Source organism: Geotrypetes seraphini, chromosome 3 (assembly GCF_902459505.1).
Source record: "Geotrypetes seraphini chromosome 3, aGeoSer1.1, whole genome shotgun sequence".
Taxonomy (NCBI): domain Eukaryota; kingdom Metazoa; phylum Chordata; class Amphibia; order Gymnophiona; family Dermophiidae; genus Geotrypetes; species Geotrypetes seraphini.
Genome location: NC_047086.1, coordinates 246,843,851 through 246,858,614, shown reverse-complemented (window position 1 = coordinate 246,858,614; position 14,764 = coordinate 246,843,851). Strand labels below are relative to the sequence as shown.

General features: G+C 43.2%; 1 protein-coding gene across 4 annotated transcripts in view; it reads left to right on the top strand.

Moving 5' to 3' along the window:
• ADGB (androglobin) overlaps positions 1-14,764 on the top strand; it is a 633,675-nt gene that overhangs the window by 559,194 nt on the left and 59,717 nt on the right. For 3 of the 4 annotated variants that reach the window (XM_033939743.1, XM_033939742.1, XM_033939745.1), the window contains 2 exons: positions 7,543-7,703; positions 11,313-11,445. In XM_033939743.1, coding sequence (XP_033795634.1) covers positions 7,543-7,703; positions 11,313-11,445 — 294 coding nt within the window. The remainder of the gene's footprint in view (positions 1-7,542; positions 7,704-11,312; positions 11,446-14,764) is intronic. The other variant, XM_033939744.1, reaches the window with a different exon arrangement.

Genomic DNA, 14,764 nt, shown 5'->3' with positions numbered 1-14,764 from the left:
GGGAATTTCTGACTTCTCTTGATCTCACGGAGGCTTACTTGCATGTTCCGATTCAGGCCTCCCATCAGCGGTTCCTGCGTTTTGCGATCATGGGCCAGCACTTTTATTTTTGTGCACTTCCCTTTGATCTGGCCACGGCTCCTCAGACATTCATCAAGATCATGGTGGTCATAGCAGCGGCCTTGCACAAGGAGGGCATTTTAGTTCACCCCTATCTGGACGACTGGTTGATCCGAGCAAAGTCGTTTCAGGAGAGCGCCCGGGTTATGGCTTGGGTTGTGGTGTTCCTGAAGTCGCTGGGATGGGTTGTCAACCTGTCCAAGAGCCAGTTGGCTCCATCTCAGCACCTGGAGTACCTTGCGGTTCTTTTGACACCATCTTGGGGAAGGTCTTCCTGCCGGAGACCCATGTGGTCAAATTGCAGTCGCAGATTCACCTTCTGACGGCTTCCCGAAGTCTTCAGGCTCAGGGTTTTCTCCAAGTTCTGGGGTTGATAGGTTCGGTGGGCCTGAGCTCACATGCATCAACTTCAGCATGATATTCTTCGGTTGTGGTCACCCCAGGTGCACGATATGGACTCTCCCATTCCTCTTCAGAGGTTGGTTCGTCGCAGTCTCTGTTAGTAGCTACAGTCTTCCAATCTGGTACAAGGAGTGAGTCTGGATCAGCCCCAGTTGACAGTATTTATCATGGATGCCAGTCTCCTCGGTGGGGAACTCAGTATCTTGGTCACTCGGCTCAGGGCACTTGGTCTCCAGAGAAGGCTTCTTGGTCAATCAATGTTCTGGAGACCAGAGCCATCCGGCTACCGTTGCTAGCATTCCAGACCTTGTTGATGGGCAAGTCTATTCAGGTTCACTTGGACAATGCCATGGCGGTAGCATATGTCAGTCGTCAGGGGGAACAAGAGTGGCAGAGGCAGCAGCTCTGCTCATGGACATCTCGTCTTCCCAAATAGGAGTGGAACATGACCAGGTGAACTTCCTCAGTCAGCATGTGCTATATCCCAGAAAGAGGTGTCTCAGTCCCATGGTTGATAGTGTGGACTTGAGGGTCAGCCAGTCATGGACCTGATGGCCACAAGTTTCAATGCCAAAGCGCCTCATTTCTTCAGTTGGCACAGGGATGTTTAGGCCGAGGGGCTGGATGATATGGTACAGCTGTGGCTGGCAGGCCTTCTATTCGTGTTTCCCTCATGGCCAATAATGGGCAGAGTTCTTCTTTGCATTACTTGGCACCCCGGCTGGGTGATCCTGGTGGCCCCGGATTGGCCCCGGTGCCTGTGGTATGTGGATCTGGTTCATCTCATAGCAGATCCTCTTCCACTGTCCCTCTCGCCCAACCTTCTGACTTAGGGTCCCATTCAAATGTTCGATCCGGGTCCCTTTTGTCTTATGGCTTGGCTCTTGAGCGGGAATGCCTTGGTAAGAAAGGTTATTCAGATAAAGTGATCTCAACTCTCTTGGGATCCTGGAGACTTTCCATTTCTAGGGCTTATGTACGTGTGTGGTATCTCATTAAGGAGTGGTATGCTGCGCCTCTTTGCTTAATATCTTGGAGTTCTTGCAGGATGGCCTGGAAAGGGGCCTGGCTTGGTCTTCTCTCTGGGTTCGGTTTGTGGCCTTGTCCGCTTTTCATGGGTTGCTGCAAGGTTGGCACTTGACATCTCTACCGGACATGGTTTGCCTTTTGAGGGTGGCCAAATTGCTGTGGCTTTCGGTTCCATCTTGGGATCTCAATCTGGTCCTGTCCATGCTTGTGCGCCCTCCTTTTGAGCCCTTAGGTTCCTGCTCGTTGAAGGACCTTATCTTAAAGCGGTCTTTTTGGTGACTATTACTTCTGTGAGACGCGTTTCTGAGCTGCAGGCTTTCTCTTCTAGGCCTTCCTTCCTGGAGTTTTCTAGGGAGCAGGTTGTGTTGCGGCCTGTTCCTTCCTTTCTGCCAAAGGTGGTTTCGCCTTTTCATGTCAATCAGTCGGCAGTCCTCCCGGTGTTGGGCAGTCAGGAGGGCTCTTCGGAGCAGAAGCAGTTGAACTCCATTCATTGGATAAATCTCTCTTATCTGTACTCTTCTTCTCAACAGCCAACTCCATACTTTCTACCTTGCTGCACCGTATGCCTGGAACAAACTGCCTGACTAAATTCGCCAAGCTCCGTCTCTGGTAGCATTCAAATCCTGACTCAAAGCCCACTTCTTGGAAGATACTTTCAATTCCAAATCCAACCTACCTTCTAAGCACAAATATCTGTCTTGTGATTCCCCCATCCAAGCACAGTGTATTGATAAACCTTCTTGCCCAGTTTGTCTGTCTTGATTAGATTGTAAGATCTTTTGAGCAGGCTCTGTCTCTTCTATGTTTTGATATACAGTGCTGTGTATGTCTAGTAGCACTATAGAAATTATTAGTCATAATAGTAGTAATAATTTCAAAAAATTCTTGACGGTATCCAAAGCTTTATCAAGAGAAATGGTTGCAGCTTCAATTTTCTTCCTCAAAAAAATAAAAGTGAAATCAGCTTCTGTACATCATAGACTCCTAAATTGGAAATCATTCTGCCAGCTAATCCATCTTCTATTTAAATCAAAAACACTTCCTCTTCAGCGTGAGCATGTACAAACATAATGATATCAAGAATATGCAAACAATTGAATGAAAAATTATTCAAAAATTCAGGAAGCACTGAAAAAAGATGCACCGGAATGATTGGCCCAGGTGCCTAAGGTCTCTCCCACAGGCGGAAGATACGTGGAGAAGCTAAACAGTCCAAAAATACAAACTCATAGGAGCTTGTCCATGTATCTTCCACCCTAGGACTAGCAGGGACCCCTGAGGAATACTCTACTGTCGAAACACGGACAGTGTAGGGTCCAAAGCTCCCAGAGGACTAGGTCCTTAAGGTTGTTTATGTGGATTGCTACATTGATTTTTTTGTTTCTTAATATTTTTAATAAAGCCCATCTCAGGAACATCGTCTTTTCACTGTGTTTTTTGGGGTTTTCTTGTCTAATAATAAAACATTCTCATTCCTTGATAACATATATGTGAAAGATTTTAGTAAGCTATAGCTAGGCCCTAAATATATGGAAATAAATATCTTGTGAAATGTATGAGAAAGAGAACAGGTTTCATCAATAGATACATTTATACTATAACACTTTATTTTAACCTACAGGGTGAAACAAAAACAAAAATCCCTAGTTTTTTTGTAGTTCTCAACAACCTCTTTGAATTTCAACAATAAATTTTACATATTTTTTAGTCATCATATTTACATGCTACTATTAAACAACATCTAATTATCTTAAGCTATGTTGATGTTACTGAAATTTTAGCATTACTACCTAGCAATTTTTGCATGTTAAAAATGATCGAAGTAAAACACAGTAAAATAACATAATTGAAACGATACGGTTAACATTGTGTCCAAATTTTGCAGTCATTGTGAATGCTCAAAGGCCCAGAGTCTAGAAACAGTGATGTAAGTTTGGTGGCAGTAGGTGCCCTACCACTACCTAATTGATCATCTGACATCCAGTGATCACAGTATAGTATGGTTTAATATTGAGATTGGTATAGAGAGGGCTCATTCAAAAGTAAAGGTTCTAGACTTTAAAAACTAACTTTGTTCAGGTGGGAGATTACGTCAAGGAATTGTTATCTGGATGGGAACATCTGGAAGGAGTACAAATGCAGTAAGCAAAACTGAAAGGAGTTGTTATAAGAGCGACAGACCTTTTTGTGAGGTAAGTAAGTAAAAGTAAGAGGAAAAGAAGGCTGCTTTGGTTCTCAAAAGTAGTAGCTGAGAAGGTAAGGAATAACAATATCTGTCATAAACTACAAAAGAACACAAAAAGAGGAAGACAGGCAAAAATATCTGGAAAAGTTAAGAGAGGCTGGTTGAGTAGTAAGGAAAACAAAGATACAAATGGAAGAAAAAAATAGCTGATATGGTTAAATGGGGAGACAAAACATTTTTTAGATATATCAGTAATAAGACGAAGGGCAAAAGTGGCATTGTGAGATTCAAAAATGAAGGGGAGAAATATGTAAAAACTGATAAAGAAAAGGCTAAATTGCTTAACAAATATTTCTGTTCTGTTTTCATGGCTGAAGCGCCGAGAGCGGGACCACAGAAGACAAACACGAATAGGGATGAAGTAGTGGTAGACCTGATCGATTTTCAGAGGATTGTGTTTGTGAGGAGCTAGCTAAATTAAAGGTAGACAAAGCAATTGGACTGGATGGTGTACTTTGTTACCGACTGAGGCTAGAGTTTTATTCAAATTTGCATGTATTTGCTTCAAATCAATCTTCGGTATTTCCCCAGGTTACCTTGTTTTTGCCCACGTGTAGAGTCCAGTTATAAACATATCCTACTGTCAAATCGTGTTGTTTGAAGAGATTTCTCAAGAGAACTCTCTCTTTCCAGGCAGCCAAAATGAACACCTGGTTTGGCAAAATCTCATCCTATTATTTTTTTAGAAAACTATTAAAGACACAACTATTTGACAAATTTGTAACCCAAGCTTCCTAATACTTTTTAAATACAATATGTATTGTGTACATTCTAGAAATTGATGTATCTTTTTAACTGTATATTCGCTGGATGTTCAGCCTTATCTGCTGTGAACCGCCTAGAACCATTCATGGTCTGGCAATATATAAGAATAAATTATTATTATTATTACATACGATGGTGCTGAAGGAATTTAGGGAAGTTCTGGTGGCTCCGCTGACTGACCTTTTGAATGCTTCTCTAGAGTCGGGAGTGGTACCGGAGAACTAGAGCAGGGCAGATGTGGTCCCTCCTCCACAAAAGTGGAAGTAAGGAAGAAGTAGGGAATTACAGGCCAGTAAGTTTGATTTCTGTGGTAAGCAAATTAATGGAAACGCTTTTAAAACAGAGAATGGTGAAGTTTCTGGTATCCGGTGGATTACAGGACCGAAGATTCACTAGAGGTAGGTCTTGTCAGACAGATGTGATCAATTTCTTTGAGTGGGTGACCAGAGAATTGTATAGAGGGGGTGCGCTAGATATGGTGTATTTAGATTTTAGCAAAGCCTTTGACACTGTTCCACATAGACGTCTAATTAACATTTTCTCGAGCTCAGGAAAGTGGGTTAATGGGAGGTGGAGCCCAACTAAAATGGCGGCTGGTTGCTCGTGTTGAGACACCGCAAACCTGCTGGAGAGAAATTTTGCCTTACCATTCATGGTTAAGAGGAAATCAAAGCTCCGGGTTTTCCCGGAGGAACCTGTGGACTCGATGAATCTGTTCCTCGAGCGTGGAACCCGAACGAGAGACCCAGAGAATTCCTCGGCTATGGGAGGCATGTGTGCTGAGACGTCGACACTCTCCATCGAGGGAACATCTCTCTATCCAGAGGAGCAGAGTCCTCCGAGTCACCCTGAGGCATTAGAGAGGAAGTTGGAGGAGAAAACGTCCTGGAGTGTTCTCTTTCCTGACCAGCAGAGTACAGCAGTCAATCAGAGAAGTTTTTTAGACAGACATCGCAGCACTTGGAGGAAAAGGAGCAGCAAATCCCAAAAGATTTTGTGATGTTGAAAGCAATTCCTCTTGAGGCCACAGGCACTGTTACCTTATCCGAGAGCCTTGGAACAAAACTTGTGCCCTGCCCATGCAAAGACCCAAGGTTTTTAATATGGAAACATTATGGGAAGCGATATCTAATTTGCAATTATCCTTTGGGACCCAAATGCAGCAACTTACAGAGTGTTATACAATGGTTGTATCAGAAAATTTGGATTTAAAAAACAGTATCTAGCTTGGAAAATGAATTGGACGGACACAAGACCAGAGTGAAAACTGTTGAATCCCATGCCTTAACCTGGGTTAAGGACAGTGGAAACCTTCACTTTAAAGTTGAATTGCTAGAGAACGCGATCAAGAGATGTAATCTTCGGATGATAAATTTTCCTAAGTTACCACTTATATCAACACATGATACGTTTAAGAAATACCGGACTGAAGTTTTGAAAGTTCCTGAGTCCTCCTATCCACCTCTCCCTAAAATTTACTACATACCAAATAGAATTAAGGATCAAAAACCAAGCCAGCACAATTTATCTGCTGATAGTTTGGATTTAACAAATTTCTTAGAGAGATCTGATAGCGAGGCACCAGCAACTGCTACGCTGTTTGTACAATTTGCTATTGATTTAGACAGGGAATGGATGCTTAAGCTTTTTTTAAATATAAAGATATTCCCTTTATGTCAAAAGTTGTGAGAATGTATCCAGATGTGTCAAGATCTACCCAAAGGAGAAGAAAACAGTTCCTTATTCTAAGACCCCCAGGTTCTGCAGTTGGGTGCAACGTTTATTCTAAGATATCCCTGTAAATGTGTTATGACCTATCAAGGGACTAGATATGGTTTTTTTGAACCTCAACAGTTGTCTAAATTTATTTCAGCCAAAGGGCAAAGTGTAGTTACTTCGTGAGATCTGCTACTTCAGTGTTAGCTCAATGAAGTTAAATTCAGTGTCCACCTGGTCACATCTTTATTTTCCTTAATACAATTTTTGGTGGAATATTTCAGCTAATTCATAACTCCAGCCTCCTATATTGTGGACTAATTGTACAAAACCAGTAAATTTCTTTTCCTTCTGTATATTTTTGAACTTCTTGAAAGGAGGTTTCTTGCTGTACATGTTTCTCTTGGTATTTTTGAATTGTTTGAAGGATCATAAATTGGAAAGCTGGGATTGTAATATTTCTTTGTTTTGACCAAATATGTATGTCAAAAGTTAAAATATAAATAAAGAATTAAAAAAACAAAAACACATTTTCTCTGTGTGTAGAGTGCTTTGTGCAGTTTAATTTTGGGTTACCATTATGTATTGTTAATATGATTATATTGTGTGCAGTGGCATAGTAAGGGGGACTTGAGGGGGGCGGTCCACCCCGGGCGCAGTGTTACTCAGGCGCTGACACCCCTCCTCCTCTCCACCACCCTTCCCACTCCTACACCTGTGTGCATACACATACCTACACCTCTTCCCTGTACCTTTTTAGCTTCGGTGTGAGCAGAGAATAATTTGCTGACTGCGCTGACTTCACGTTGCTTTTTCTGACGTCACTTCCGGGAGGACATGACATCAGAGAGCTCTAAAGCCAACGTGGGCAGCAAGTTCTTTGCTGCTTGCGCCAGAGTTAAAAAGGTATGGGGAAGGGGTGCAGGCGCATGTGTGCATTGGTGGGGGGGGAGAGGGGTGCCTCTGTACTGGGTACCGGTCACCCTCGCTATGCAACTGATTGTGTGTATATGAAAAATGAATGGAAGAAATTGCATTACAATTAGTACTATTAATATGGGGCAGAGCTTGAGTGGGTCTGCGGTAGAGTTTGGGCAGGGGTACTCGGTTGATATTTGTTAGACTTAGGGGGTACTTGGCTTGAAGAAGTTGAGAAATACTACATTAGTGTATTATGAATGTCAATTCTTATGCATTTTTCCCTCATGAATCTTTAAAAAAAATATTTAGGAACTCAAGTTTGATATTTATCTCTCTTTTGACAGCCAGCAGAATTGAAGGTCTGGGTGTAGCTTCACCAAAGAAAGAAAATGACAGCCCTAATAGAAGCAACAATAGCAAGATATCTTATAGTATGGAAAATGACAAGGACATTCAGGATTTAGCAAGTGATGTAATCAATGAGCAAGCAGTAACTCCATCACAGGTAAGATAGATACTACCAAGTTTATTGTGCTGGATACTACCAAGTTTATTCATGGAATAATCATTGTGGAGTACCACAAGGGTCTCCATTATTGCCAACTCTTCAACATCTATCTCATATCTTTGGCCAATTTGTTGCAAAGCTTGAAAGTTAGATTTCATATCTATGCTGACGATATCATGATAATAATACCAATGACAGCATTTACGGCAGATTTGGAAAACCAGATTTGAATTCGCTTGGCCCAAATTAAACACTGGATGATTCAATTCAAACTCAAGCTTAATCCGGAAAAAACTAATTTTTTTCTTGCCAGTCCCACTGATAAAATAACTGATAGAACATTTCAAATCAATGGCCAGAATTACTCAATCGCCAGTTCTATTAAAATCTTAGATGTAACATTAGATCGACATCTCACTTTAGAGCAGGGGTGTCCAACCTGCGGCCCCGTGAAGTATTTTGTGTGGCCCCAGTCGAGGGCAATGCAGTGTTTTCTTCTGCTGCCCCCGGGTGTTTACCATCTTGCCGGCTTCCTCTTCTGTCTTGCTGCAGGGTTTGCACATTTGTGCGGCCCCAGAAACATTTTTTTCGGCCAATGCAGCCCAGGGAAGCCAAAAGGTTGGACACTCCTGCTTTAAAGGATCACACTGACTTGATGGCTAAAAAATGCTTTGCAATTCTTTGGAAACTTCGAACTATTAAAAAATACTTTGATGTATCATCTTTCAAATTATTAGTTCAATCCTCAATTTTGTCAGTTTTGGACTACTGTATTATCATCTATTTGGGCTCCCATAAAAGAACACTACGAAGATTTCAAATAATACAAAATGTAGCAGTTCGCTTGATATTTGGGCTCAAGAAGTTTGATCATGTAAGCCCATATTTTCAACATCTTCACTGGTTAAAATTTGAGTCAAGAGTTGTGTTTAAATATGGATGTATTTGCTTTAAAGCATTGTTTGAACTGGCTCCAGGATATTTATCCTCTCAGCTACACTTGCATAAATCCAATAGGAACACTCAAAATATTCATATGTTTACATATCTGACCTTAAAAGCCTGTTGTTTTAAGAGATTTTTGGAGAAAACTTTTTCTTTTCAAGCTGGGAAAATGAATGCCTGGTTAAGTACTCTTATACCACAAGCCCAATCTTATTATTCCTTTAGGAAGTTGTTAAAAACCTACTTATTTGATAAATGGATAAAATGAGATTGAATATATCCCCTTTGAAATGTTTATGTATATTTCACTGAATGTACAGTCTTCTTGGATGTAAACCGCTTAGAACTTATGGTAGGGCAGTATATAAGAATAAAAGTTATTATTATTATTATTATTAATAATACTATGTAGAGCATTTATGAAATGTCTATGGGTAGTTGCAAAATCTACAGCTGTGGATTTTGCATCAGTTATGAAAAGGAATGTATGCATGCATTATTGAGGGAAACTGTTCCCACTGACATCTGGCTTTTAGGGTTATTTTTTTGTCTGGAAAATAAAACAGATAATTCTATACCCTGTACATTCTCAATTTCATTGCATGCAACTCAAAAGAGTGCATGGTCATGGATGGATCAGGGGCATTCCCAGAAATTAGGTACAATGTTATAGAATACCTATATTTGCACACCTAACTGCCATCAGTAGGGCATGAGCTTTTATACCAGCTTTTGGAAGGTATAAGTGCTCATGCCCAAAGTCAGGCACAAGAAGCATGCCAAGCTAGTATTCTGTAAAGGGCACTCTGACTAGTGTTCTTTAGGGAATACTGTCTTAGCATGGATCATAACAGCACCTAATTTTGGGTGCTATTTACTAAATCTGGCTCTATTTGATTTTCTGAAACCATGATGATGAGGATCTAGAATGGCATGCATATGGTGGCAATTATTGCATAGCCTGCTTTCTAAAATTTCTCTCCATGTTGCAAAACAGTCATACAGATAAACAAAGGGGTGAAATAAACACACAAAAATACAACCAACAAAAAAAGTAGAAAGAATCACACAATATTTGGATTATGCAAGTAGACTACCACAAAATGTAAAGTAGCGTATCATAGAGTTGAATGGCGTATACTCGGACTCAAAATGGTCTGGGTTTCAGCAAAATCTGCATTTCTCAGGAGTCTATATCCAGTTATATCTTATATAAACTGTATGAATTGAAGGAAAATCAGTACATCAAACTATCCCACAAAGAAATCACTGTAAAACTATGATATGCCATGTTATCCTTTTGGAATTTTAATAAACACGTGGAGGGACATAATAAAAAAAAAAGTCTAAGTCCCTTTTTGGCCTAAAGCCTTAAACGTTGAAAGTAGAAGCAGCGAAAATGTCCAAAAGGAGGTTTTTTTTAAATAATTGCTGTTTAAACGCCCAGACCACCACTATGTCTACACTTACTATATATAATGAACCCAAAAAAAGCCTAAGTCCCATATGCCAAAAACAAAGGCTTTTAGGCGGAGGAGCCAGTCCTTCGCCTAAAAGGTGGATTCTGTAACCGGTGTCTGTCAAAAACAACACTGGTTACAGAATCCACCTCCCCCCCTACAATGATTGGGGCAGGAGGGAGCCCAAGCTCTCCTGCCCAGCGACACCCCGAACCCCCGACAGCATCGGGGCAAGAGGGAGCCCAAGCCATATTGCCCCGCCAGCCCCAAACGTCCCCGACAGCTTCGGGGCAAGAGGGACCCATGCCCTCTTGCCCCGCCAGCCCCGAACGTCCCCAACAGCTTTGGGGCAAGAGGGAGCCCAAGCCCTCTTGCCCCGGCGATCCTCAACCCCCCTCCCCCCCTTCCGCCAGTTACGATATGGCCAGGAGGGAGCCCAAGCCCTCCTGGCCACAATCCCCTCCTTACAAGATCGGGCAGGAGGGAGCTCAACTCCTCCTGCCCAGGCGAAGCCACTACCCCCCCACTCCCAATCCCCCCACCCCGTACCTTTAAATCGTTGGCCGGACGGACGGGTGCCAAGCCCGTCCATCCTTTAAAGATATTGTATAGAGGGGCCTTAACCAAATATCAACCCTAAAATCCGTTGAATGGCTGGCCTTAGGGCCTGATTGGCCCAGGCGGCTCAAACCCCGCCCACAGGTGGGGCCAGAGGCGCCTGAGCCAACCGGAATAGGCTTTTTGATTTCCAAGTACCTATTTAGGCCACTTTTTAGATGTTTGTTTTTTTTGATTATGAGCCCCATATGTTTTTAAGTTTTTTTAAGGTCGTCCACTGGCATCATCCAGATACTGAGTGATTCTTTCTACTTTTTTTGTTGGTCAAATAGTAATGCTACAGGTCAGAAATGGCCTCAATAAGTATGTATGGTTTTAATTATACAAGAAACCTACATTTATAAAGACAACAAAATTTGCCAATTATTTTTTAATATCATCCTATATAATATTCAGTGTAAAGTACTCTATTGTACTTACCATTGATAACAGCTGGATCAAACATAATATCCATTGTAAATTTCTCTACTGTACTTACCAAAGATAACAGCTGGATCCAATATGTACATACTTAATAAAGTATGAGATGTATTTTTTATTTATTGATATTGCTGTCAGTAATATAATACGTTTACCTTTACAGATGCAAAAGTATATTATACAAGTGATGGAATTGCATAATAGCTGGTCACTCACTGACACCCAATTGTTATTTGTTCAAGAACTGAAAGAAATTGAGAAGAATGAAAATACAGGTATACTGTATGAAACAAACAGTAAGGGAATTTTTCAAATTTCTTTCTTATTTCTAATCTTAATGTATATTTTCTGTAAACCGCTTAGAACCTAACGGATGTAGCAGTATATAAGAAATAAATTACATTACATTACATTACATACACCAACAGTTGATGAGTTACAAACTAATGTGCTACAATCAAGATTTATTCTCGTACAATAAGATTGTAACTGAATTCTAGAACGCTTGCCTGCCTGTATGATTGAGTTCCAGAAACCTTTTGAGAAAGTTCCACCTGAGAGACTCCTAAGAAAATTAAAAAGTCATGAGGCAATGTTCTGTTCTGGATTAGGAATTGGTTATTTGAACAGAAGATGGAGATTAGGATTAAATGTCCATTTTTCTCAATGGAAGAGGATGAATAGTGGAGGGCTGCAGGGATCTGTTCTTGAATCAATGCCATTTAACCTTTTTCTAAATGATCTGGAAATCAGAACAAATAAAGTGATTACCGTATTTTTCACTCCATTAGATGCACCTGACAATAAGATGCACCCTAGATTTAGAGGAGGAAAACAACAAAAAAACATTCTGAACCAAATTCTCCCTGCCAAGGTCTGCACCCAACCCCACATGCCTTGACAAGCTCTGCACCCTGTTCCCCCACCCTGCCAGGCTCTGTACCCTGTCCCCCCTCTAGTGGTCTAGTGATAGGCAGGGACAGGGCAGGCAGGCCTGGTGGCTGGCAGGCAGGTAGGGACAGGGCAGGCAGGTAGGTAGGCCTCTTCTTTCCCCCCCTTTCCGGCAGGCGGCAGGCAAGCCCCGGCCTCTCCCTTCTTATTTTTAATTCGGCAGGGCAGAGCAGGCAGGCTTTGGCCTCCCCCTACTCCCCAGGCAGGCCCCCACCTCTCCCTTCTCCCTCCCTAACATAGTAACATAGTAGATGACGGCAGATAAAAACCCGAATGGTCCATCCAGTCTGCCCAACCCGATTCAATTTAAATTTTTTAAATTTTTTCTTCTTAGCTATTCCTGGGCAAAAATCCAAAGCTCTACCCGGTACTGTGCTTGGGTTCCCACTGCCGAAATCTCCGTTAAAACCTACTCCATCCCATCTAAACCCTCCCAGCCACTGAAGCCCTCTCCATTCCATCCTCCCCCAAACGGCCATATACCGACACAGACCATGCAAATCTGCCCAGTACTGGCCTTAGTTCAATATTTAATATTATTTTCTGATTCTAGATCCTCTGTGTTCATCCCACGTTTCTTTGAACTCCATCACCGTTTTCCTCTCCACCACCTTTCTCGGTAGCGCATTCCAGGCTTCCACCACCCTCTCAGTAAAGTAGAATTTCCTAACATTGCTCTTGAATCTACCACCCCTCAACCTCAAATTATGTCCTCTGGTTTTACCATTTTCCTTTCTCTGGAAAAGATTTTGTTCTACATTAATACCCTTCAAGTATTTGAACGTCTGAATCATATCTCCCCTGTCCCTTCTTTCCTCTAGGGCAGGGGTGTCCAACCTTTTGGCTTCTCTGGGCCGCATTGGCCGAAAAAAATGTTTCTGGGGGCTGCACAAATGCGCAAACACTGCAGCAAGACAGAGGAGGGAGCTGGCAAGACGGTAAACACCCAGGGGCAGCAGAGGAAAACACTGCATCGCCCTCGACCGGGGCCACACAAAATAATTCATTGGGCTGCAGGTTGGACACCCCTGCTCTAGGGTATACATATTCAGGACTTCCACTCTCTCCTCATATGTCTTCTGACTCAAGCCTCCCATCATTTTTGTCGCCCTCCTCTGGACCGCTTCAAGTCTTCTTACGTCCTTCGCCAGATATGGTCTCCAAAACTGAACACAGTACTCCAAATGGGGCCTCACTAATGACCTGTACAGAGACATCAACACCTTCTTCCTTCTACTGGCTACACCTCTCTTTATACAGCCCAGCATCCTTCTGGCAGCAGCCACCGTCTTGTCACACTGTTTTTTCGCCTTTAGATCTTCGGACACTACCACCCCATTGTCCCTCTCCCTGTCTGTGCATATCAGCTTCTCACCTCCCAGCATATTCGGTTCCTTCCGATTATTAATCCCCAAATGCATTACTCTGCATTTCTTTGCATTGAATTTTAGTTGACAGGCATTAGACCATTCCTCTTAACTTTTGCAGATCCATTTTCATGTTTTCCACTCCCTCTTCGGTGTCTGCTGGGCTGTATAAAGAGAGGTGTAGCCAGTAGAAGTAAGAAGGTGTTGATGCCCCTGTACAGGTCATGGTGAGGCCCCACTTGGAGTATTGTGTTCAGTTTTGGAGACCCAGGCAGGTAGCAGGCAGGCCCCAGCCTCTCCCTCCTCCCTCCCTATTTTTAATTTGGATTGGCAAGGCAGGCTCGGATCGGCAGGGCAGGCCCTCTTCCTCCTCCCCCCCCCCCCCCCACGCTGTTTTTCTAACTTCTGAGCCATCCCTCGCTGAGAGCGGTGCACAAGGCTGACTGGCTGTCTGTTTCCCGCCGCTTACCCGAGAACGGCTGCCTCCTCTTCTGTTCTTTTGTGCATAGCAGCACACCAGATTGCCTGTTTGGTCATGCGAGAACTGAGTTTTTGCAGGAAGCGGCTTCGGGACCAGGCAGGCAGCCTGGTGTGCCGCTATGCCGCAAGAGAAGAGGAGGCAGCTTCGTCAGCCGTCAGTTCTCAGGGGTAGCGGCGGGGAACCGTCAGCCAGCCAGCCTTGTGCGCTGCTTTCAGCAAGGAAGGGCACCACGTCCAGCGAGGTAGGGCGGCAGCATTTAAATAAGGTAACGGGGGGGGGGGCGCTTCGAGTATTCGCTCCATAAGATTCACCCTTATTTCCACCCTCTTTTTTTGGGGGGGAAAAATGTGTCGAACGGAGCGAAAAATATGGTAAATTTGCAGACAACACAAAACTACAAAATTATTAAAACATATGTGGACTGAAAAATTGCAGGCTCCGGAGAGTCCTGCCGTCTCAGCTAATTGTGGGTAAAATAGCTCTGCTACGATCAGCTTAGCCGGCTGCGGCAGAGGACCCCACCCCCTGATACCAATCCCCCCTGAAATTGTCAGGAGTGATGCCCACTCCCTCCTGCCGCCAGCTCCCCCCAAACCACTGACCGCCCCCCATGGTAGATTGACAGGAGGCATGCTCACTCCCTCCTGCCACTGGTCCCTCAAACCGCTGACACCCCTGCAAACCCCACCCTGACAACCCTAAGCCCACCCCAACACCCCCCACCCCTTTCAGAAGTAAGGAGGGCTGGAGGGATGCCTACTCCCTCCAACCGCCAGGCTTGCCTCTTCAGAATGGGTGGCCTTCCCCTTTCTGGTG